The following is a 27,647-nucleotide window of genomic DNA, read 5'->3' as shown; positions in this document are numbered from 1 at the left end:
TAGTTTGCCATAGTTAACTGTTGTCAACTTAAACATTATTTGTTTCGGCCTCAACGAGTATTCTAACCATTTAGGGTGAAATATAATTTCCCCTCTTTTCGCTTTAGCCCCAAAGTGGTGGCGCAAGTCAAAAGTTTGCATTTTTATGGCCCCGGCCTATCCTTCACAGAAACAAATTTTCAATTATTAAAGATAAACATTTTCTCGACAAAAAAGTCTGAATCCAAGGTGTCGTCTTTTGGTTCATACTTTTAAATATCATTAGGACTATTTTAGTTGAAAAGTAGGAAATGTTGGTGGTACTGTTGTATTGTTGTATAAACAAGTGGTGTGCTGTCTGCTGCTGCTGTCACCACGTGGATAATGTGTTTATGTTTATTTTGCAGGTTGCATTACAATGCAGAGTGTTGAGTTGAATGTTATTCAGTTGGATAACGATGTGTTTTCACTACAAAAATGTTTGCTATCCACACAAAGTTTTTGTAAATTAAGTCATAGTAGATATGCATTTCTGCATTTCTCAGAACATGCCAAGTGTGTGTGTAGATTTTATCCAAGGTGTGATTTGCCTGACGAATATTGCCAGGTCGATTCAAGTGTATTAGCATTTCGAGGCTTGGGGAAAACTCTATATGGTCTTCCAGAAAGACTCATTGAACTGCAATCAATTGGCAGTCAAAAGAAAGTAAAATTTGTGGAGAATTCACAAGAAGTCTGTGTCAAGAAGTTAGATTCGTCTGTAGTTTTTGAATCTGCAAAAGATGCAAAAAAATGGAATCTTGATTTAAAAACTTTATCGAACATTGTGAAAAATATTCTTAAAATGTTTATGATTACTAATGACTGTGTTGTTTCTTTGGGCAGTTTAATTCCAGAAGCAAGAATAGGTATTCATAGTATAATTGTACATAATACTGGTGATAGTGACAAGATTGGACGGGTTGTGGGAGCGACTAAGGTTACAGTTACGAAAGTGATAAGCAGGAAGTGGTTTGACCAGCTTCAGAATGTTCGTCCCTTGTCTCTCGGAGGTTTAAATCGTCCGTATGAAGCTTTAAAAGAAATTGTTACATATCATTCGAGATATGGACATTTGTTGCAGGGAGTTAATCTGAAACCATGCCAGCAGGTACGTACATCTGTCAAACTCGTAACTGATGTTTTTCAGTAGGACTGGAGAATGATTTTCTCAAGTGCAAGGAAAATTTACTTATTAAAGTATTAAAAGGTACCTAATTAGCAACTTTGTGCAATTTCAGTAGTTAGATATAACTTATTATGAAACTTTAAATACAATAAGGAACACAAAATATAAAATTACATTATACTTAAAATCATAATATTGAATATGCAAAACTTAAAACAATTAACAAAATAAACAAATAGTGCACTAGGATATTCTAAACAACCATAATACAAAGCTTAATATAGCATAAATTTATACTTTGGTTAATTCATCTTACAAACTTTATTGTATTTCTTTTTATTTTCATAAATTTCTCAATATCTTTGATATAATAGCAAAGCAATTTTTGTGCTAGTTTTTGCAACTCTATTGCAAAAAAAAAAGTTTTATTCTTGTATATTTTTAACATGTGGTAACTATTGTACAGGCAGATGCCCACATAGTTACAGTATTTGACATATTGGCTGGTGTCGTGAGAGGCCCGCTGTTGTGTTTGTAAGTCACCTTTGTTTTGTGGAGGACATTATCTTTCATTGAAATCAATAGTTTAATAAAATATTGGCAGTAAAAAGGTATACCTAATGTGGAGATCTTTGAATAAGTTTCTACAGGATGATGATAGTTTCAAAAATGAAAGAAGTCAAATTTCTGTTCTTCTGAAGCTTAAATATTCTATTTCCTTCCGTTGTGTGCCCAAATTTTTTTAGAGTAACACATAGTAAATTTATTTAATACAAGACTCAAGGAGCAAGCACAACAAATTTACAAAGATAAAACATGTTCAAAAGGACAACACAAAAGAGACAAAAGACAAAACACACAGGCAGATACATTAATTGGAAATGCAAAATAAATTACACATGTTAATAATCAATTATAGAGAAGATTACAACCTGAAAGTAACTACGGAGTAAAACAAAAAACAGAGTAATGAATAACATTAAATCAGGATTATTAAACTACTTACGTAACTAATTTGCATATTTTGATTCTTAAAGTTTGTGATTGATCTATAATCTGATGATCCATCTGCTCATTAATACTTATTTTAATTGTTGAACATAATATCCATTATTAGAAATTTGTAATATAACTTTAATGCTAGCTAATGTACATATTGTATATATATTAGAAATAGTGTATGTAATCGCATACCTACATGTATTTCATAGATTTCGTAACCATGTAGACAAGCCCTATATTGGGAGAGCCGCTGCTCATCAACTGAGTCTGTCGGGTGCTAAGAAAGTGAGTGACCCGAATGGTGCGGTGGTGCGGGAAAGTGTCGCGAATGAGGGCAGGTGCTGGTGGCGGGGCCCCCGGGCTGCGGCAAGACGTCGCTGGTCCGCAAGGTGGCCGCGGACTGCTGGGCGGCCCTGGTGGCGGTGGAGGGGGCACAGCTGCTCGGCCCGGCGCCTGGCGACGCGGAGCGCCACCTGGGGGAGGTGTTCCAGGAGGCCGTGGACCTGGCGGAGGAGAGCGGTGAGCGTGCTTCCGCGCTGTTGCGAGCGCCTTACACTACATCACTCCAGCTAGCCGATCTAGCTGGTGGGGAGCTTCACTCCCCCGCTGAATTAGGTGTGTACACGTAATTTATATAGCATTACACAACCTACCAGCGCGCACACACAGGCCTGTGTGCCTAACTCTATCCCAACAAGACACGTGTACCCCGCCCGTCGATCCAGGTGATTCTAACAAAAGTGTGGGGTGCACCTGATTTACAATGCACTAAGCGAGTTGTAGAAACTTGGGTTTCTGGTCTCGCACACACACTAACTGCCCCGGATGGCAATATGATGGATCGGCGGCGGCGAGCGCCTTCGAGGGTTAGCCTTCCCTGGGGAGTGCACGCAGCGGGGCATCGGTGTCGCGACCCTAGCTGTGTAGCTCTCTAGTTTTTCATGTTCAGCCATTTTGGCGATCCAGGTTTCATTCCTCGGCGAGGCTTTCATCGTTTGTAATGACCTTGATTTCAATGAGACTTGAGGCCCCCCCGCCTACCTGGGCACATGTAAGGTGTGCAGAGAGCTTCCCAAGATATCCAAGTGATGCACTGAGGGTGGATGAGTAGTTCTGTTTATGCATGTCGTTTTTAAACCGTTTTTTTGTAAGAACGGTAGTGGCTAAAACACTTGTTCCTAGAATACATTTTAGGCATGAAACACACGGTACAGATTCTTGTACGCACTCAAGGGAGTTGCATTACATCTCTATGTACATTTCTGTCCACATATAGTGTTATTGGTTGCCACATGATGAGAAGACTGCACTCTGGTTCAGAGCCTTGCACTTGGAGGCAGTACCACACTAGAAGCACCAGCGAGTGTCGCACTCATCATCCCGCTTTGCCAACACAACCAACTCCCCTGACTAGGCTGGCCTATTGAGTTCACTTGATGTAGGCTTTTGGACATATGCCATTGCTTAGCACATGTATGTCTGTAGAAGAAAACTACAAAAAAAAAAACACAAATGACAAAAAACACAAATTAAGCAAAAAATTGCTGTTGTCAAGATTTCCCCCACAAATGATGACAGCACAAAAATACAGAACCCAAAAAATTCAGCACAACAGTTGAAACGAGACAAAAACATGAAAAAAATTGAGTCCACCTGTGTTTCCGTACCATGTGCGTCTCTGCCTGAAGACGGGAGCAGATAGCAGTTCCCGAAACATGACTTGTTTCTGTTTTTAGAAAACTGTTGTGTTTGTTTCATCTTTTCGTTTTGCTGTGTTTTTGTCTCGTTTCAACTGTTGTGCTTAATTTTTTGGGTTCAGTATTTTTGTGCTGTCATCATTTGTGGGGGGATTTTTTCGTTCTGTTAGTCCAATTTTCTTTTTTTTTTCTTTGTTTGTTGACCATATTCCTGTTGTGGAGTATTGTGTGGCGTTAAATCCCAACAACAGCAATTTTTTTTTTTTTTTTTTTTTAGTTTTCCTCTGCAGACACACACGTGCTAAGCAATGGCGTATGTCCAAAAGCCTGCATCAAGTCACGCACTCCCACTGCACAAATCTTTCAAAGATAACTGTGGAGTTCAGTCTCGGTGCGCGGGCTGAGTCGGGGGTTTGCGGCAGGCGCCTGCGTGCTGCTGCTGGATGAGGTGGACCTGGCGTGTCCCCGGAGGGCGGGGGCCCTCAGAAGGACCGGCGCCCGGCTCCTGGCGCTGCTGGAGGGCGTGGGGGCGACGCCCGGCCTGGCGGTGGTCGCCACCACCAGCCGCCCGCAGGCCCTGGACCCCGCGCTGCTGCGCCCGGGCCGCCTCCACTCCGAGGTGCGCACTGCACAAGCAGATACATATGTACATGGAGAGATGTATTTGCGATCTTGTTTTAATACATCGGCAAACAGTTGAGTGGTATAATCTGTTGCGGCAGCCTCCCGGCGCTCTCTATCGTTTATTGCTCTTTTCTCTTCTTGTAATTTGCAATCTTGTTCTAATACATCGGCAAACAGTTGATTGGTATAATCTGTCGCGGCAGCCTCTCGGCGCTCTCTATCGTTTGTTGCTCCTTTCTCTTCTTCTAATTTGCGCTCTTGTTCTTTCTCACTAAGCTTCTCACCAGATAACTGCGCTGATATTTGCTCAGATAATTTCTCAAGTTCAACCTTCACTGCTTCGATTAGCTTAGACATCTCTATTTCGTTTGCGCATCTACCTTAAACAAATTATCAAAATAACATCGATAGAGGCGTTGCAAAGCATGTTGTGACGTCAAGGGCAACCGCCACTGACGGAAACACCATTGAAATGGGGTCTCACACGAAATGTTGATTTTTTTTTTCCAAACTTTTCTCATCATCACTAGAGACAACATTTTGCGTTTTTTTGTTCTTTAAACCAGGAGATTTCTGTGGTCTTTTTTTTTTGTTAAAAAAACGTGTATTTTTTTCCAACCAATAACACACTCGTTTATTTATTAATATTGTTCTTGAAGCTACCTACAGGTTAAAAAAAATGCCTACCTGCTCAGACATAATAGATTGAATCACTGAACGGAAGGTCTGAGAAAGCGAGGAGAAGCTGTGTGTTCATGTCGGATGGTAACCGGAACCACGCTAACGACACATGGCGGATGCCAGCGTGCGGGGCCCGATGGTAATATTTGTTGCATTGTCTCAATATGACAGCATTATGCCTCTACACTTACTAAAGAAACTATAAGACAAGAAATTCCCAACGACACATGCTAACATTTATTTGGCCATATCATAAACCACAACTCCAAGTCAACAATAAAAACATCAATGACGATGCAGTGGTTTCTCCATTATTTGATCTGCCCACGCAACGTCTAGCCTCCTGTCATTTGTCGTTACCCCTTCCGCCCACTCCTCCTTGTCGGAGTGTGTCTTCCCCTTCCCTCCCCCCAGAATGTGTCTTCCTTTCCTTGCCAATTGTAGCGTGCATACGCAGTGTAGGGGCGAACCCTATAAAAGCTATAAACTCCTTGATCTTAACGTTTCATAATTTGCATGTCGTGTACAAATGTTTCTGTGAATTATACAGTAGGGAATGTTTAACAGTGAATGTTTAACAGTGATTTAAATGTCAAATGTACCTTCAGAAAACTGTAAAAATTGTGGCAAATGTAAAAATAGCAGTAAATACGTTTCCTAGTATTAATGTGGCTGATCACACCACCCTAAACACCTCTTTATTTGTGTTAAGATCATCTGCACTTGTGAAATCAAAAAGAACAGTTTCAAAATTAAAAAAATTTGGAGTTTATAACTGAAGAGCAGCAATTCTCTAGCTTCCAGTGTTTTAAAGCTTCGCAACAAATAAGAAGCTTCGCTTCACGTTCGAACCTTCAAATAAAATGAAATGCAAATTTCCTGGCGAAGTCAAATAAAATATTAAAAAGCAGATTTATTCGCTAAGTCACTTCACACAGGCCTGATTGTTACTTATGTTATTAACCCTCGGAGTCTGGCTAACAAGCAGGACAGAGTTACAAACGGGCGACCGCTCGTGTTGGTCGTGACCGTGTTTGGTGCTGTCACGCCCGCAACGTGAAGCGCGATGCTGGTGCGTGCAGATCTACATCGGGGTGCCGACGGAACCGGAGCGCTGCGAGATCCTGGGCGCACTGCTGGAGCCGGCGCGGCTCTGGACGCCCGCCGACGTGGCGGCGCTGTGCAGCCGCGTGGCACGCATCACGCCGGGATACGTGGGCGCCGACCTGGCCCTGCTGTGCCACCACGTCCTCCGGAAACACAAGACCAAGGTTCCGTAGCTCGTGCCTTGAACCGCAGAACCTCCAACGATGGCGGGTTCACGAATATTTTTTTAATGAGGAGGGAAAGGTTGAATTAAAAATTTGAACTTGTGTATATAAAAAAGAACATTTCTATTGCCATTAATATGCTGAAATACGTGCATAGTTAAAACTGCAGGTTTGTTAACAGCTCACATTGCATTTCCCAAAATAACACACTGCTTTCACTGGTATTTGCACATTTTTATCCTTCTTACTTCAGGGGGGTGGAGGGAGGATTTATTCCCCCTATCCCCCTGCCCCTTGCCCCTGAACCCACCGCTAACCTCAGGTCAAGCTTGTAAGCTACACGTAGTTCTAAATAAATTAAACTATTCTCATGTGTTTGCATGCTTAGGTAATTTTTACACCTCTGTTATCTATTAGGCAGATTACATTTTAAGTCATGGCTAATGTTGGCTCAATTGTTTAAGATTCTGGCTGGGGAGTCAAGGGTGTCTGATTCGATTCCCGGCTGGGTTGGGAATTTCCCAAAATGGTTGCATTTCCCTAGTGTGTTCAGGACTGAGTGCCGTCCCTTAACATTTTACCAGCCCCCGGACCAATAAACCTTAAGGGGATTGGTGCAGGACAAAAAACAGTCATTCGTCAGAATTTGTTGGAAATGAGCTTAAGTGTTTCATAAATGCTTGTTTATTACTACTGTATGGCCAGCCAGCACGTATATAAGCTAGCGGGTGAGATTTGGCAAGTTAGTGGCGAGAGAGCTTCTGTGAGGGGAGGTTGTCGAATGTTGCAGCTCTGAGGCCTGCCATCTAGCGGGAATCTTTCGAAGGTCTTCCACAATATCGCCTTTCTCTCTTTCTCTCTCTCTCTCTCTCTCTCTCTCTCCAACACGGACACCCAACCAGCTCTTATCTTCGCTTCCCATCTCGCCCTATCCTTCATTCTCGGATCAGGTAGCCGCCCTTCCCCGCGTAGACTTTCATGTTACTCCAGGAAACCAAGACAACCTGTGAAAAATTTGTCCAAAGCTGAATTTTTGTACTGTGGTAGAGTTGACTATGCTTAATAACATACCGAAAGTTTACCGCTGTAGATCTTGTGCGTTATCACCGAAAATTTGCATTTAAGTCCTAGGTGACAGCAACTTGCATCAGTCCATTAAAATGCTACCCATTTATACAGTTTTTAATTTAGACTGTCCGTAAACTTACCAAAATAATCTAGAAACTTTAATACACCCATTAATGTTAGAAAAAATTTAAATTTTTAATATATATGATATAAAGCGATTAATTCACGACATATTTTTTTTTTATCTTTGCCACCCAGATAAAAATACGATTTACACCGATTTGAAGAGCCCAATGCGAAAAAATGTCTAAATAAATGTTTTTAATTATACTTTTAGCTTTAATATAGCATATTTATAAAGAGTCTAGCATAATTAGTTGCCTCATTAAAGCTGCCCGAGCGTTGCAGTGTACTGCGGCCGTACTGATCTTTCACGGCCGGCGGGCTTTGAAACATGCTGCGTACTGCGACACTCAATAAACTTGGTATTATTTAGGGATTACTTAAAATATATTTAATGCATATGATAGGGTGTATTCATGTTACATCTATTGAGATATACATATATTTTTTTTATATATGAATGATTTTTGATACAATAAAATTAACAATAAACAATTTCTGCTTGGAACTTGTAAATCAAAATTCTAGAGGACCTCTGGTTTTGTATATGTGTGTTCGTATTTTGTTACAAAAATTTTATTATTAAAAATTATTTTAATACCAAAAAATATAATTATTTTTTATTTCTAATACATTATATTATTTTAGATCAGAACTGTGCAAAATTTTAATGTAGCCTATATTATAATATATATATATATATTTAATTGTATGAAATTATTTTACTATATAACAATTGAAGAAAACGATACACCGTTAATGTGCTTATTGAGTTTTGTCACTTTTATAACATAATTCGGATGATAATATTATTTTTTTCCAGAAAATAAATAATACATAAGTTGTGTTGTAAAATGTATTGATAGAATTACATATTTAGTAATTTTTTTTCTAAGTTAATTCATTGGAGTGCTGCGCCTAGCTTACTTCGTTGAATTGCTAGTGGCAAAGAGCGGTGGTGGATGTTTTGCAAGAGTTTGACCGTATTTTATGACCCCAGCTGTGAGAGGGTGTTCGTCCCAGAAATCCTAACGGTCAAGGAAAATAGCCTTTCTCTGTAGTCACGTACGGGTCTGCTACTCGCGCAATATCGTCAGTTTATCACAACTTTCCGGGAAGTTCTATTGTTGTTATTTATAATTTAGAAATTAAAGAGTCGATCATACTAACATTTTTACCTAAGCAAATTGCATCCTGGAAGATTTTTATCTACGTTTGCAGCAAAAATCACTTGCAGTTAGGAAACTTTTATTCTTTCAGAGTAAAATTCAGTCTGGAATTACCATACATTAAAAACCTTAGTTTTCTGGAGCAAAAAACGTCCCAGCACGAGCGACTTTAACACTGCTGCACCACACACTACGCAGCTTGAAATACATCAGTGATCAGACTATTGTACCAGACACTCAAAATATACACATTTAAAACTTAAAAAAAAAAAAACACAGACAATATTTATGAAGTGATTTTGACGTTACGCTCAACATATTTATGTAACATGTAGTCAAATTTCTATTAAAAAATATATTTTTTTTCTTACCTTTTATGATTAAAATTACCAATTTAATAATAGGACGTTTTAACTTTGAGGTGTTTATCACAGTTACCATGTAGGGCATTATTTTATATTACTTTGGTGCCATAATGAGAACCGACTTAAAAAAGTATTAAAGTTATTAAATTTACGAAACATTTTTGTGGATCATTGTAGAAATTATCATTAAGGACTCAACTGCTCATTTATTGGTGTGATCACAAGGTTTCATCGGTAAACTTTTGACGTGTTACTAAGAAATGTTCATTCTACTACTGTACAAAAATTTTCCTTTGGGATAATTTTCCATGTATTAAAAATTTTTGTTTCTTAACAGCGAAATTCGTCTCGACCCGAACCTACTTCGACAACCTCGCAGTAGTATACACTACGCGGCTCGGATCGCTTTAGTGGTCAGACTAATTGTATGAGACACTTAAAAAATATACCAATTTAAAGATGAATAAATATGCAAGAACGATTACTTTAAGCGATTTCCACGTTGGGCTCTTTAAGTTTATGTAAGATGTATTTATATTTCCTTAAAATTGAATGAAAGTGAATTCGTTAACTTTAATGATTTAAAAGGTCTATTTCATAGAAACATGTTAAACTTTGTGCTTTTTATCACTATCCTCAGATAGGGCAATGTTTCTAGATTATTTTGGGTTCCATACTGAGGTCTACTCCATAAACTGCATTTGCAATATCCATTATTGTGGATCGTTGCAAAAAAATTTAATTTTGGACTTAACTACTCGTTTTCGGTGTGACACACAAGGTTTGCGGCAGTACTTACACTTTTGACGTGTTACTAAGAAATGTTCATTCTACTACTGTACAAATTTCGGCTTTGGGATAATTTTCTATGTATTAAAAACCTTTGTTTCTTCACAGCGAAATTCGTCCCGACCCGAGCCTACTTCTGCAACCTCGCAGTAGTATACACTACGCGGCTCGGATCGCTTTAGTGGTCAGATACATTGTACCAGGCTCTCAACAAATAAACTAATTTAAAATTTAAGAACTAAATCGTGATCGTAAATTGGCCGCCATGGTGATTTGCGAATTTATGGAGAAATAAAAGCAGTTAAAATCTTATGTAGTTTCCAAGAGACATTATTACATCACTAATCATCTTAAGTAACAGGTTTACAAAATTTCAACATATTCATTAACTAGTCAGTTTTTTTTCAAATGTGTTAGTATTAACAATCTGGACCATATCTAGTCGGTGAGGTCTGTATTGTTACAGACTATCTGTATTCCGGTATTTGGATTTTGAAGCTACTTAAGAGGCCGTGTCAGTAAATGTTTATTTCCAATATTCTGCTCTAGAAGTTCTCTCTTTTAACAGTGAGATTTAGTGGCTTTTTCAACCGAAGGAACTGTAGCCGCAGCGCGTGATAAAGCTACTATACCCTTATCACAGGATTAGTGGGAAGGTTGACAGCTCGAGTTTACTCGACGAAAAATGTATCTGGTTCCTCGACAATCTGAGAGGATGACAATCTGACCGGCGGCTCACTAGGAAATTGCAGATGCAGGGATTCAGAATCAAGAAACCTCACTTTAACAAATGTAGTATGAGTCGTATCTAAAACTAAAACTAAAAATTTTAATACTTTAAACGTATCGGAATACAATTAATCTTCAAACATGTGGTAATTATTCTTTATCTGGATGTAATAGTCCGTGAAAAATAATGAGAGTTGACATTAAAAAGTATACGAAATTCATCATGTAACGTTTTAAAAGGATAATAACATAAATGCATATGCTTAGATATTGCATATGCATCACACACAATCTAAATACAATCTCACTTAAGTCAGACTACCTAATTTTTTACAATGCACCATCATACAGTTTAACAGAGGTAGGTGAACCTCTTATCGACGTTGTTTCAAAGAATTTAAATTTACAAATATTACTATTTATCTTAATACGATATGTAGCCTACCTTTATGAATACGAACATACTAAAACACTAACAAAACTTAATTTTATACATTGCTGTAGCATATTAGAAGACGAAATAACTCACAAGACTAACATTAAGAGGGCTGCATTACAAATTTACTTTACAGAGAAGAAAATATCCTTTCAGGATATTTCATTACCTCATTGATTACATAATACTGCCGTTGATGTGATCGTAGATATAAAGTATTTAAAAAATATATTCCATTATGTTTATGTAAATATTTTGAAAACGTTATTGCTTAAAGATGCTCATTATTTAAATAATAACGAATCTTTTACTTTTATGTACTGAACAAACAAAATACTTATAAGTTAATAAGAATAAGCTTAGTTGAGTAACATCTTCAATTTGTATTGAATTCAATGTACATATCGAGAATCATGTACAATGAATGCAACAGATTGAATTCAATAAATATTTGATCTTGTGAAACGGCCATAATATTGATGTAGATTAGGGACCGGAAAAATTCGCGGTTTCGACGGCCTTCAGGATAGACTGCACATTCCCCTGTACACTCGGGCAAATAACGGCAGTTCATTTGCTGCTGACTTGTTAGTCGTCTCAGCTTGTTTGTCTGTGATTCGATCCTTCTTTGGTTGGTGTTTTATAATTGGTTGAGATTCGTCCAGATGAACAGTAAGCCAATAGCAAAATCATCTAAAAGGTATATGTATTTGACTTCTAGCCTATCGCCGAATGAATCCGCGAATTTTTCCGGTCTCTATTAATTATAGATGCTCACATGCATCGTGAGAGTCCGTATAAAGCCTATTACAATTCTATAAGTATACATTAAAATGCTTTTAAAATATACATGTGTAATATAATTAAAACTTGTTTAAGTAAGATCATCACAAAAAAAATGAAAATCCTTCAACAGTAAGTGATGTTTTATAAGATTTTAACAAAACACATCTTACAATAAGAGAATACTAATCATACCACATAATTCAACACAAAATATACATTCCAGTAGGCGCTACGTAAAAACAACTTCTATTTTTATGCTGATTACTCTGAATTGTTTTATATATATATCATTATTTCTAACTTTTAATATTCTCTACACATTAACTGAAATTACTTATTTACAGAGTCTTAGCTAATGTTGGTCTGTACCACATACAGTTCGTACGATATCTCTACGCAAAACACATACAGTTCATTATTAGTAATATCAATTATATTTCATGAACATAATGAAATTAGTATAGGCCCTAGGTTGTTCACTGTTAATTGAGTACTTCTGAAGTATTTTCATTGTGAGTTAACATACATACCAAATGCCATTCTTCCAGTAAAGTTACAAAGAAGACAACAAGATAATATAAATATGTATGTAGTACCATATTTTAAACTCCTATTAAATGAATAATAACTCAATCTCTATTCTGGACTATTAAGTAATAATTTTTATTACTGTTATTTATAACTTAAATAAAATGACAACTAACAAATTAGTAAAAAATAGAATTACGTGCGATATAGTGTGACATTTGTACTTGGACGGCAAACGAATATAATAAAATGTCTATGACAATGTTAACTTTACTCATTATTATGGAAAGAAACAAAATGGGCAGATAAGCATATTCTACGCTGACATTTAAAAATGCTCAATTCAAAATGAACATTCCCTAGCAAGAAAATTTATTTTATATCACCACAAAAAATCAAACTGCGGCGTCATTTTCCCGATGACAAACAAAAAAGTTGTATGGTCGCGAATAATACATTCGTATAGCGTCACATCAGCGGAATATTCCCTTGGCATAAATGTGTGAAGTCTGTGGCACTTATGGAGAAGTAAACCTTCGCTCGAACACAAAAACAAATGAACGAACAGCTTTTTTTTTTTTTGATAAGATGTGCAATTGGAGACCCCTGGGGTGGTTGAAGAGTGTCAGGTCCGTCGCCAGACCAGATAGTAAAAGCTCAGGGGCTGAGGATAGAAAAGGCATATCTCCAAATTATTAAGTATAAATGTTGTCATGTAATTGTTAAAGACTTGATTACACCCAGGTTTATAAACCCATCATGATCATGAAGACACTGATCGGAAGGTAATGTGCAATACATTTCAATGGCGTTTTCAGTTTTTGCTAAATAATTATAAATATAAGCAAAATTTCAATGTATCTGGACAAATCAAAATATTGATAATATTATTTTCATCACAGAAATAATATATGATATGATAACTAAATTTGAAAAAAGCGGTTATGTTAAATGTATTGTATACTTTCAGTAGGCAAAATTTCCGGCCCCTACCTCTTATAGACTTTGAGAAAAACTGCCTTTTAAAATAACATTGATATAGATAGGAGCGCAAATTTGTGACACGGCCTCTTAATGATTCGCTTTCAATGTCTATTAAAATATACCTAATGCTAATTGCAGGAATATTTCTACTCGATTTAAAAATTATAATTCCTGAACATTTGTAGCGGACACATTTCAATGTAACACTCACTGATTTTCGAGTTGTGTTGAGGTTTCGCATGCCACTTCGAGTACACGAGATGGCCACTGCTCTGGTAACAATGAGTAGGGACACCTGTATTTTGCGAATACATTTCGTGTCAAGGTATTTCACAAAATACTGTAGCTTTTTATAAGAGTAAAGGCAAATTGTGAGGGTGCAGCAGTACTGTGACCACATTCTCATTGGCCTCGTCAAGAGCGGGACGACACCTCTCACCGACCTCAGCCAATAACCACAAGAGAAAAGCTACAGTATTTTGTGAAATACCTTGACACGAAATGTATTCTCGAAATACAGGTGTCCCTAACAATGAGTCATCACAACCGGTGCCGTCTGTACAAGCGTCTTCACAAGTTATCCTGAAATATGTTCTTAAATATTAATTCAAGTGAATTCTTAAAATCCTACACACCTTATCTTAAGTGTCGTAAATGAATCGTTATATTTTGTAAATCCATATAATATAGGAGCCACCATGGCGCGAAGCGATGGACGCGATACGAATAATATTTTTTTTTACCAACCACTACATCAGTAAATATTTGTGGTTTCCATTCGCTATGAATTCAAGCATGTAACATTTGTACTGCTTCTTCAATTCGGCCACAGTTAAATGGGAGGCTCTGAATCCCTGAAAACTCCTCAACAAAATCAACGATGAATCACAGGCATTATAACAAACAGTTGTCACAAGTCAAGTAGCCAATGAGCAGGTGACATTTTTCGAGTCCGTAGAGGATTGACTATCGTACAGGTCATTGGCAACACGCCCTTACGCGCATGGTTAATACCCGCATGAGTAGAGCAGAGGTGCCCCCCCCCCCCCAAACACTATGACTCACCCCCCCCCCCCTAAACTAATTATGCCCCCCCCCCCCCCGAATTTTTTTATGCCATGTTCTAAATGATTTACTCAATTATTTTATAATATTATACTTTTTTAGTATTATATTTTATCACATTTTGCATTAATTAAAACTGATTTTCTAATAATAATTTTGGTAATATCAGGTAATATTTCCATCCTGAACCGACAGATGCCAAACTGCTTTTGTTGAGGAAAGTGCGGGGTTGCCAATTTGATTTACAAGATCCCTTTCATTTATCAAAGCACCAGAATCGTATTTTCACATTAGAAGCTATAATTATGTAAATAATATATACATTTTTCTCGTCTTTTAACCACCCCCCCCCCCCCCCCCCTGAAATTTTAATGACGCAGTCTGCGTCGTTACCCCCCCTTGTGGGCACCCCTGAGTAGAGTGTAAAGGCGTAAGCATGATACACATCTGGTACTCATCTAACCGCGCACACTTAGATTTAACTCAGGATAGGGTGAAAAATGTTTACTAATTTTGCAGTCCTAACAGTCACCAACGAAACGCCAGCAAAATAAATAAATAAGGCCACGAATATTGTTCGTGAATGAAGGCGAAGCTGATACTTTGGAAACGTTACCAGCATATATTAAATAATGTTTAACTATTATTTACGTAGCTTACTTCTTAAAACTGCATTCATGTAAACTGATTTTGTGTGAGACTATGTTGAGTGTTTTCTGCTACACTTATTTTTCTGAAAAAAAGTATATTGTGGCTTAATAAACTTGTTAACATTGATGCCTGTCATAAAAAAAATTCAAACGTAATCATACGGATACATGTTGAGTATAGTTTATGAATGGTTCACGCATTGCTAGAAAAAAAAAGCATGTTTACAATTTTACACATCTTTATGTTGTCGCATCGCGTCCATCGCGTTGTACATACGCAACTCTGAAAAATAAATGTATGGTAAAAAAGCTATAATAAAATAATCTCTTATCTTTCTTTATTCTTTTTTCTAAGCCCTCTAATGGCTTTCGATAGTTTTGTTCTTTTGTGTACTATGCTTGGTGGAGGTTTCTTCGGCATTTTATTCCTGAATAAATCTCACGCTTACAACAAAAAACATCTAGCTAAATCACTGTGTTAAATAATAACAGAGAATAACCATTCAATTATACGCCGAGCTAGACCAAACACGTTCTCTTATCTACTGAAAATGAGTACGTTGACCTTCATATCAGTTTCGCGCGAAATCCCGTCTCCCCTTCGTAAACAGCAGACAGCTGAGGCAGGGTGGGAACGAGAGAAAACACTGGCTGCAAACAGTTCGGGAAACTGTCGCAAGGTGTCACTACTGTCCAGCGCGCTCCATAATTTCTCGTATCCGAGCTTGCACGCTGCTCAAACTTCTACAGCTACGTTTTTACTTTAGGTCCGACTGCAATAAGCTAAAGACTAAAATAAAGTCAATCATTCAGCCGACAGATATATTGGCGTTTGAATTACAAATGAAAACGCGAATGTTATTAAATTCGCAAATGAATATCACGCAATTTCGTAGCAGCTCATTTATTAAAATTCAAATTGTAAATACGTTAAATTAATAATAATTACAGATAAAATAATGGTCACAGTCATATCTCCCGTGTCTGAAAATTTATCTGCGAAAGTTTTACCACTGAATTCTTTATAGTTTATTAATAAAGCTTGAATTTAAAAAAATCCCGAAAATCAGCAATAACTTAATTAAAATAAAAAAATTTAAAAAATAATTTTACACCAGAATGGTTCAAATCTTCTCTAGTAGCTGAATCATTAACAAATATATTGTTTTTTTTAATACGACGCTGGTGCACCAATCCCCTTTATCTTCTTGTGCATTGGAGAAAAAAGTGTAATTGATATTTCAGACCCAGATGAAATAAATTAAAGCTCAAAGCCAGCTCAGGGTAAATAATTTGTGTTTTTAATTACAGTTAAGGGAGCCACTTGTCTGGATGCATGAGTTCTTAAAGCACTGAGGACGACACAGACTCGCCCCACAGCCTCTACACGGCAGACTTCTAACTGGCATGCAATCTCTCGTCGGTAACGCGCCTCTAAGGGACTTTAAAACTGATAATTTTATTCAGGAATATTAAAGATAAAGAAGGGTTGCAACACATCCCTATACCACTTAAAATTACTTGTTTAGAATTTTTCATACCTAAATATGTACGTCAAAACACCTGTTCAGGCTGTTTCACTATCCAAAAAATATACGTTAACACTAAACCTTGAAACAAAACTTGTATAGGCAAGTGCAGTTGCTATTTAATGCTGTTCATTATCAGACTCCTTGAGGCTATTAAATTTATATACGAATCGGGTATGAATTATTTATGCTTGCAATGCATGTTCATCATTTAAAAAAAACTGTATGTTCTCTGCCTGATTAGTAAACTTTTTATTTCCACTTTATTTGTCAGTTTTTAGTTTATTGCTTGAAATTACTTAAGAAATTATTTCTGCTCTTAAATGAAAGAGACATTTTATCTATGAAAAACAATTACAATTTTCGAAAACTTCTTTGGAGTAAATCCTAAATTAATAATGTTTAATTGGAATTTTAGTTTGGATTTTTATGTAAAAGGTACCTTTAAGTATTATTTATAGCAAAATGTCATAAGTGTGTGCTAATCTTGCCTGTTAATAGTTACAATGAAAACTGAAACTAAAGAGTTACGAGGTATGCATATTGTTTTAAGTACATACCTAGTAGAAAAGTTTGAGATACAGGATTTTGTCTCCATTTTAAAATTACAAGGTTTGATAACGAAACAGACAATGTTATATTAAGTGTTTATCCCTAGAAAAGAGATCATTAATGACTAAACTGAGTGCTATGTGCTTTAGTGAAGGATTTCTCTTTTGTGAAAACTTCAGTTCGCTTAGGCAGCACCACTGTTTTACAGTTTACAAGCATACATACATATTGCACTTTTATTTCCCGTCAATCATAGTTTATCCTAATCAAGAGTCAAAAAAGGTTGTATGCTGTGCATATAGCTCTCCCTACCAAGCTTCTGTGCCTTGTCATTTGCTTCTGTATTAAATTATTTATGTAATGAGTTTGAGGTTTTGCAGAACTGTGATAGTCTCTATTTCTGCAAATCACATGTATATCTGTGCTGATTAAAACTCATGATTAAGTGCACTTTTTTCTAACCAGATTTATGTGAAGCATTAAGCTGTCATTCCACACAAATCATTACCTTAAATAAAATAAAGTTTTTTTTTTCCCCCAAAAATCTACTGTAACCAACCATTAACCAGGTTTTTTTTATTATTATTATGTATTTAAAAAATGACTAAGGACTATTCAGACTGTTAAACTGAAAATGTCGGGAAAGTAATCTAGTTCGTAGAATACTAGCTAATCTGGAAATAATAATAATGATGATAATAATAATGATAATGATAATAATAATAATAATAATAATTATTATTATTATAATAATAACCAACTACCTGTCATTCTTGTCAACAAATGCTCAAAAATTTGACTTAAAAATAGAATGACACACTTTTTCCAACTGGCTACATGTTAGAGACAGGCCATCAAGAGGATAGGCAAGTAGGGGGAGAGGGGGGCTGTTAAGATTAAAAAAACCTTTTTAATGTGTGTATTTACCCTGATAAAAGTATAAAAATTACAAGTCTGTTGCCAATAAAATCCATTGGAAACCTTTAAAATATGCTATATGCACAGGTCACCTATACAGTTATGGCCATTGTAATGTTTGGTATTTAGTTTTTTTTTTTATTTGGGGTTTGAAAAATTGTACATTAAGTAATGGAGAAGGGCCTTCAGTTTCTCTTGACTGCCCTGGTTTTATGATTATGCCGTGCAGGGGTTTCCCCCCTTTTATTTTTTGACCCAGCGCTCTTAGCCGATAGGCCCTACCGCCCTGGGGCCCCCATGGGCATGGATGTGGATACGCCGCATACGCAACCGGGAAGGGCGTTAGAGCTTTGGCTATATACAGAGACTGAGGTTACTGCACTGGTTATACTACACAAAGTTTTAAAAGCCTTCCTGCCGTGGGGCGAAACACCAGGCCAGAGTCAGAGCTGTAAGTCACTGCACCGTGATGGCCGCCAGTGCACGGAAGCCTCGCTGGGCACGCAGGGCAGCGCTCCGGACCTCCGGTGGGAGCAGAGCTTCCAGGCGGCGGTGGCCAGTATCCGGCCGTCCTCCCTGAGGAGCGGCCTCGGGGTGGTGACCACTCGGCCCGTGGCGCTGTCGGACATCGGGGGGATGGGCGACGTCAAGAAGGCGCTGCAGGTCTCCGTCGAGTGGCCTCTGCTGCATCCCGAGGCGTTTTCCCCGCCTGGGAATACCTCACCCCAAAGGTGATTTCAGTCTAAATCAGGTGGATGTTTAATAAGTAGGGGGGGGGGGGAAATCTGAACATTCATTATACTGCAATAAGGAATGCCTGCACTAGCGATTGTTTCCTTTTAATTGGCGGTAGTATATAATAGTATGTCCGGGGACAGGCGCTCGCAGTAGGAGCCAGAGGGGCTTACCGCCATCTTGGATTGTGACGTCACGGCGGCCATTTTGGATGACCGTGACCTTTGAGATTGAGCTTGACCTTGACCCCGACGGCCATATTGGATCTACCAACTTTAAATCGAGTGCCCCACTCACTCATGATGAAATTTTCATCACGGTTGCCATATCGATTTTTTTTCTGTTCTACTGGAGGCCGCCATCTTGGATACCGTCGACTTTGTTTCTGTGGTTTTTTCCTAGAGAGCGCCAGCGTCGCTCTGTCTCATCACATAAGGCCGATGTTCCATTACCTACCATAGCCCTATTTGGCCAGGCCATTCAGGATGCTTTTGCTTCTGTGCTGGATGGCTGTGATTGTCGTGCTGACAGTATGCGTGCACCTGAAATAAACCCGGCCATCCACGAAATACAGACAATACAACAAATTTTTAATGTTCAGCTTGTCTGAAAATCTTTATTGCGAAACATACATGGCTCTATAAATAAGCCATAACTTATTGTGCGTACACTGCAAACCAAGTACCTTTGTACTTGCTCATTGATTGAAATCGAGGCTCCAGGATCGTGAAATAGGCATGTTGGTATTGCATTGTCTATTACTAACTTTGTTTTTTCCATTTAACGAAATTTTAATCTTTTTTTACTTGTGCACTTTATCTTATGATAGGTATTTTATTTAAAGTCTCTTCACAAAACATTTCTCCACTTCTTGACTTACGATGCCTGTGATAATTTTTTTCACAGTGTTGTTTGCATATGTTTATTTCTGTCTAAAAGGGGCTTTCCGTAGTCATGATCGTCAAATCATTCATGTTTATGTAGCAGGACTGAAATTATTGTGCACTGATGAATCAGTACCCTAGAATTGTACACAAACTTTTTCTATCTAAATTTTTTATAGTAAATTTAAATCACTCTTTTTCTAATGACGATTTTTGACTAACAGAAGATAGGCATATGTATATGTATAGAGAGAGAGCGAGATCTGTAGAGATATACATACTACATAGTGAGATAGATAGAGAGATGCTTTGTGTATGTGTACATACTTCAAAGAAATTACAAAAAAAAAAAAAATTGAGTGAGGCATTGCAATGCATGCAGAGCATTAGCTAGTTTGAAATAATTGGCATTAGTTTTGAATTTGTGTTTTCAGAATCACTACAATTGTAATGATACTGTGAATAGACACTATTTTATAGTCTTAAGAAGTTGAAAAATATTATGATTTTAAAAAGTTAAATCTTTATATAATATACTATGGCATTCAAAGATAAAATTTTAAGTGTGATTAGTGAAACACAATGTATCTGTGTCACCGAGCAGTAACACACTGGCCTGGCACCAGAGCGCACCATGTACTACGAACTGAGAGTGAGATGCCGTGTAGCAGTTGGAAACAAGAGTGTTGCTGGACCGTGCTGTTCGCTTGAATACTGCGTGAAGTACAGGTGGTGCTCAAAGGAAGGTCACGCCGTGCCGTCGGCCCACTGACAAAGAGTTAGCGCAGGTGTGCTGCTGTACGGACCTCCGGGCTGCGCCAAGACGACCGTGGTCCGCGCGCTGGCCACGGCCGCCAACACGACCTTCCTCTCCGTCTCCGCAGCGGAGCTGTACTCCCCCTACGTCGGCGACGCCGAGCGGAGCATCGTCGAGCTGTTCAGCCGGGCCCGCCACGGGGCTCCGACCATCTTGTTCATCGATGAGATAGGTACCTAACTACCTACGCTACGAGAATCGCACTGCAGAACCCTGTTCTTCGAGTGACTCTCGCAGCGGGAAAGATCCGTTTAAAACTATACTGTGTCCATAAAAGAATGGCCCAGTTTCAATGTTAGATTATAACCAGGGCCGGATTTAGATGTCTGGAGGCCTCGGGGCAACAGAGGAGCGGAGGCCCCCTGGCCCCAAATTATTTCCCAAATAAAATGAACAATTTTTTTCAGTTGAGTTTTCCAATAAATAATCTATTGTGAAATCAAGTAGATTCTCTTAGTATTTAAAAAAACATACATAAATATAATCGGAGACAAGAATTATATGAAATTAAATTTTAGTGTTAATGAATATTTCTGTTGATATTTAACAATATAATCATGTATGTACAAAGTACTGTAGGTAAAGGTAAAACAGTGAAAAAAGAATATCAAAGGATTTGTGGAGGCCCCGGGGCTTTCGTCCCGGTTGCCCTCCCCTAAATCCGGCCCTGATTATAACAGTTTAATTTAGACTATCTAAAACAAATCATACATCAAATTGAAGGTAAACTAACCAAGGTTTTTTTTACAAATGTTCAGTATGTGCACCTTTAGTTGTACGGCACACATACAACCTAAAGTCCAATTCTTCCCACACTTTGGTTAACACGTCCGTAGTAATGGAAGCATTAGCCTCTTCAATTCTGTGTCTCAACTCTGGCAAATCATTAGGTAGTGGCGGAACATATACAAGACCTTTCATAAAGACCTAAAGGGGAAAAAAAAAATAGTATGGCGTTATGTCAGATGAACGTGGAGGCCAGCGATAAAGAGCTCTGTGATCACAACCATTACCACCAATCCAACGGTCAGGGACTTCGATGTTCAACCACTCTCGTACAAAGAGATTCCATTGGGGAGGTGCTCCATCCTTTATAGGTTTATAGGTTCACTCTCTATATCAAAGCAGTATTTGCACATGCACTTATCTCAAACTGTTTAAGTTACTCTTTAATTGTAACCTTGAACCAACTCATTATTATTACTGGGACATTATTTTATGAACCTAATGTATTTTATATCCTTAAAATGGTTGCATCTAACTGTTTCAGGTACACCCACAGTAAATAATAGGTATGACCATTATGAGCTCTAGCTTTATTCATTTTATGGATTGCAATAAGATTAAAAAAAACACCTATTTTACGTTCTCAGCCTACATTCAAGTACAAACTGTCACAATATGGAGTTAAAGAGCAAAGTATTAAGAAATAAAGGTGTACGGGCATTGACATCATCTGGCTTGTAGAATATAATTAAAGATAACTTATTTTCTTTATTATAAAGGTGCCACAGAAAAATATTGTTCATTATTGATTGCTATTAGGTATTTTGTGTGGTTTTAGTTTTATATAATAAGTAAAAGTTCAAAGTAAGAGAACGCAGACACACTTTTAACTGCTCTAAATTTATCCAAATAAATTTTAAAATAAATTTTTACTTCAATAAAAACAAAAATGTTTCAAAATGACATTTTGATGTGGTACCCTTCATTTTTCTTCAAACCAGTATGCCTGCAGGTTGTGTACTTGCTGAGTTTGATCTATAAAATTTGTCACTCATTGTTTTTACTGGGTGCCTCGTGCAAGGGGTTCCCCCCCCCCCCCCCCCCCCCCGAGTTTTACAGTTTTATCACTACCTATGTTGTTTTTATAGATGCATTAGTTGGCAGTCGCAGCAATAGAGAAAAAGGTGTGCAGCTTCAAGTGTTGTCAGCCCTGCTAACAGAGATGGATGGAGTTGGAATCAAGATGGAAGTACATAAAATGGTGAGGTTAAGTTTTGTGAACGACTTTTTTTTTTTTTACATTTTACTACTGGTGCACTATTTCTACAAAAAAAATTTTTTTTTTTTTTCATTTATATAAATATATGTTGCCAGTGGACTGTTTACATTATCAAAGATACATATAAAATCCTCATGAATTTTTTTTTTAAGCAAAAATGCTTTTATTATCATATATGACAGACATAGTTGTTGTATTATTCAGGTTGAGGCAGATGCAGTAAATGTTCTAAACAATAAAATACGTCATTTCAAAAGCCTTAACTTGAGTAAAGCCAACCTGTATAATTGTTCTATTTGGCTTTGCTTTTTTCTTATATACATTCGGCTGTTTATTGCTGAAATATTGGTTGGATATTTTTAACTGAAATTTATAATGCTTTATTTGAAGCATTGCCAACCAAGAAGACTGCTTTAAAATCATGTACATAAGAAAATTAAGTCACCTTGTGGCACAACGCTGGTGGATTCAAAATTACTTTCAAAACCTCAACATTTGGAAAACCACGGAATCACAGAGTACTTGTTTCCACCGTGTGCACTCAACAGACGAGCGGGACGGTCGGCACCGGAGTGGTGGTGATAGCGGCCACGAATCGACCGAACATGCTGGACGACGCTCTGCTGCGACCGGGGAGGTTCGACCGCCTGATCTACGTGCCTCCCCCGGACGCCGAGTCGAGGCTGGACATCCTGCGGGTGTGCTCGCGGAACATGCCCCTCGCGGGGGACGTCGACCTCCGGCACGTCGCCGGTGGCACGGAGCTGTTTTCCGGCGCGGATCTCGCCAACTTGTGCAGGGAGGTGAGCAACACAAGCACGGCGCTCGTACCGGTCACTGTCGCTTATGCTCAGGGGCGCAACAACTACATTTCCAAAGGGGGGGGGGGGGCAATATACCTTTTTATAAAGAATCATCTATCCCCCCTATTGAAGTGGAGGGTCCGGGGGTCCTCCCCCGGGAAAATTTTTATTTCAAGGTGGAAAATGGTGCTATTTAAGCAGTTTTATTATCTAAAAATTGATTACACAACACTTTCTTTGCCCCCGTTTGCCCCCACTTCAAGGTTTCTAGGGGGGGGGGGGGGGGGGGGCAAAATACGTTTGCGCCCCCCTGTTGTTGCGCCCCTGCTTATGCTGCATTGAGTTCCAGCATGGTGTTTGTAAAAGGTTGGCAACAAAAAAGACCACAAAGAAAAACTAATGGCTTGAAGGGGGGGAGGTTGCAGTTTAAGTACTTATTGTTACTGGCCGTAACTTTAAAAGTGATCTATGCGTATTAGATAACTTGTAAGGTTTCCAATGGATTGTATTACCAAGAGACTTGAAATTTTGACTTAATACCAGGATTAAACGCACACATTAAAAAAAATATTCCGAAACTCAACCGGGTCCTTCCTGGTGCCGGGCTCTAGGGGTAATATTTTCAGTTGTCAAAGTCTGGTATTGCTGTCATTTGTCAAAAAACTCTTTCCTTGTATGGAACAAAGTGTATTCAAGCAAACTCTAATCTCCGTACATTTAGAGGCCTCGATGATGGATCCCACAAATGCAATACGAGTTTGATTACTGGTGGGCACAAACCTGAGTTGTTCTCAAGTGACTTGGAATATTTGGAGGATGTTGCAGTGAGTGGGTTTTCTCAGGGTACAAATGAGTAAGTTTTTTTTATGTAGGAAATTACTGTTTCTTTCCCATATTTTCATTAAAAAAATTAAATACTTACTGAACAAACTCACTTTATTTATTTTCACTTTATCTTTTTAAAAAACTAATTTCTGCCCTGAAGGTGCATGCTGAAATGTATGGTGAAAAATCGGTTTGCTAAATGAGTAAAATGTGGTTTAACATCAGTGCTCCTGAGAATCAAGTAACTTAACTTTTACCTATGTAATTTTTTCACTAAGTTATAATGTTGGTAATATGTACTTAAGAAATTAGTATTGTCTTGTACAATTTCTATCATATATGTATAATTGTTATGCCTTGTATATTTGTACCATTTGTAGAAAATTTATTTTATATGATGTGCGTAAACATTTCAATGGTCTAATCCTAATGGATGAAAATGCTAAATTTCACATTTCTGCCTAAGAATGTATTATCCTCGTACAACTGTAGTTTTTTTTTTTTCTTTCATGTGAATATTGCTTTATAAAATTTTTTGTCACCATGTCCAAAAGTAATATTTTCTCATCATCAGTCTTTATGGCTAGAACTACCTAATCATTTTAAAAAAACAAAACCTCAACTTAGTTTAATGGTTATCAAATTTTCAAATTTTAAACAATGAAATTGGTAGAGCTTTCAAAACGTATACATAAAATCTCCAAACACTGCAAAAGTTAGACCATTATGTTTGTCTCCAGGTACTGTAAAATGTACCTAATGTGTTTTGGCAAGAGGTGATTTTCATCGACAAAACCTGTGGGCAAGGCTCATGTTAGATGAAGGCTTGTAGGTGGCTCATCTTCTGTACGTGCTTTGGATTCTGTGAAAGAGCAGTGACTCAGTGATGGGAAACAAAAGTACAGTGACTAAACCCGCTGGTTCATGACATGCCCCATTCTTCTCGTGACCTGGTGGGTAAGAAGCAGTCGGCTGTGGTGTCAGCATTGTTGTAATTTAGGCCGCACTTTCGTTGCTTTTTTTTAATGTAATTAATGTCCAGATTGTGTGTGCCATTTTTGCAGGCAGCGCTGTGTGCGATGACCACAGAAGGCATGCACGTTGAGCAAGTTCAGCACAAACACTTCCAGCAAGCTCTGGGTGAACTGAAACCATCTCTAACACAACAGCAAGTTGACTGGTATCTCAGTTACAAGAGACGATAAAACTACACTGTATTCCTGCTGTACAAAATAGTGCCTAATACAAGCAAGAATAACTGCTTCGAGTTATCACAAGTAACTATGCATAGGACATAGGATCATAGCAAATGGAAACTTAGATGTAGCTCACTTTGTGTGTTATATATATTTATTCTTGTTTAATTTTCTGTAACATACTGTATATAATAAATTTTTTACTGATTTAATACTGTCCAGGAATATATATATATTTTTTACTTGAGAACTCTTATTGGTATGATACATTTTGTAGATGTACTATCTGTTACTGTGTTACTATGGTAACAAAAGGTAAGTAAGAAGTACTATTTGTATAATAATTGATGTTGGCAAGTATGCAATGTACAAAAACTAAACAGCTCATTAATCCTAATTTTAATAACATCATCATTATGATAGCTAACAATTTAACTATAGCAAATTAGATAGGTAGCCTACCTGTAACATACGGATGTCACAAGTATTTTCTATATTTGATTATTCCTCAGCAACTTTGTGAAAAGTGTTGCATACATGTGTTTCACTTGTTTGCTAATGTAATTAACTAATTATATACTACATTTGAGTGAGGCGAACAAGAGAGCTTGCCGTAATCCACGGTGAGAAATTTAAGACTTTCCCATTGTAGAACTCTTGTTTCAGAAATTCAAGAGTGACAAATTTAACACAGAGAACAAGGAATTTTTTTTCCTAGTAATTGGTTTATTATAAGACTTTTCTCTTTGTTACATGAGGAGCTGTCCCAATGTCCTACTTGAACTTGATGAAGTCAAGTCAATTTTGAATGTTATATCTGAGTCTGACCTGAACTGACAATATTAGCATGCATTTGAGTCCATGCCTAATTCTAAGCAATTAAGTTGAGTGGGTTTTCCAGTATTTAAATACTTTTTTAAAGCCTTTTAAAATTTATTTGTTAATTCCCTACAATATATTATGGTATTATAATACAACTTATAACATACAAACGAACAGCCTAATACTAAAGTATAATCCAATTTCGCATCAAAAATAAAATCCTTCTTTCACAGTAACCTTTAAAACAAACTGCCTTAAAGCACACAAACATGAAAAGAGCACAGATGCACAAGCTCAGCACAGAATTTGACGCTACTTTCGCACAGGAGACAGTGGTTCAAAAAATAACATTTTCCTCCTTTTATATTTGTGAAAATTTTGAATTTTGTCAATCATTATTATATGAATTTGTTGCTGACCTCAATTTAAACTTTTGATTTCGCCATTTAGTTATGAACAACTAAGAATGGTTAACTACAAAACTTTGCCTGGAAAATAAATACCACATTTTAATAAGTTTCACATATTATCTTTGAAATGTGCATATCAAAACAATCGCTAGCTACTCTGTGCCACTGATATGGTGTTTATGGCATATTGTATCCTGATTGGTTGCGCACAGTAATTCAGTGCACAGCAGGGAGAATAGAAGTTCGACAACTGCCTGAGCACTGTTTACATGCTGTTTTTCTGTATGTTATTTTACAATGTAGCTACTGCTATTTGTTTGTGTACTTCTACTTCCGTGTGCGCGTTCCATGCGCATGCTGTTGCGAATCTAGCCTGGACTTTACATTTACTAGAAACATGGCTTTTCAGACTAACATCACAAAATTTCTTAATTAACAACTTTTTGTACGTCAATTTTATATTTGTACTATAAAATATTTAAAAATACATATGTAAATGCAAATTTTCAGTGTGGTTTTTATCTTATTTATTTAGACATGGAGATTGCTGATCAGTTACACTTGCTGTAGAAACAGTTTCTGTTATAGAAATTGGAAGATTAAAATAAATATTTATTTGCAAATTTAATTTGTACAGTGTGACTTGTCCACTATCTTTGGACAAATTTGTTGCACAAAAAATTGCTAAAATTAAATTAACTAAACCAAACTAAAATTTCCTATTTCGTGCCCCCCCCCCCCCCCCCCCTCCTTTTCAGTATAGTATTAATAATTACAAAAGCACCTCGAACAACTGTTTAGGAATATCCCAATGAGCCAATGCAATTAATATGTGTATTTTTGGCATATTTAAAGATTGATCGTTATTTACTCATACCCTGCTTAGTTTCACTTCGAAATGCACTTAAATATCCTAATAACTCATTAGTAATAAAGATAAATAGTTAAATAAAATAATTTTATTCTTCTCCTAAATTACCTTTATTTGTTGTGATATGTAACAAATACGCCGAGTTTATAATGTAAATATATTCAAT

At 37.3% G+C, this 27,647-nt stretch overlaps 1 protein-coding gene across 1 annotated transcript; it reads left to right on the top strand.

The window, feature by feature from the left end:
* The first annotated feature begins 338 nt into the window (after positions 1-338).
* On the top strand, positions 339-27,309 carry LOC134532668 (ATPase family gene 2 protein homolog B-like). The gene is given in 10 exon segments (XM_063369354.1): positions 339-1,129; positions 2,488-2,668; positions 4,269-4,465; positions 6,234-6,422; positions 18,621-18,818; positions 18,820-18,844; positions 20,521-20,721; positions 22,424-22,536; positions 23,103-23,357; positions 25,247-27,309. Coding segments are annotated over 10 exon segments (2,232 nt in total). The 5' UTR covers positions 339-397; the 3' UTR covers positions 25,388-27,309.
* The last annotated feature ends 338 nt before the right edge of the window (positions 27,310-27,647 follow it).

Source organism: Bacillus rossius, chromosome 6 (genome assembly GCF_032445375.1).
Source record: "Bacillus rossius redtenbacheri isolate Brsri chromosome 6, Brsri_v3, whole genome shotgun sequence".
Lineage (NCBI taxonomy): Eukaryota > Metazoa > Arthropoda > Insecta > Phasmatodea > Bacillidae > Bacillus > Bacillus rossius.
Note: the sequence above shows the minus strand (reverse complement) of the source record. Positions and strands in the feature narration are given on the sequence as shown.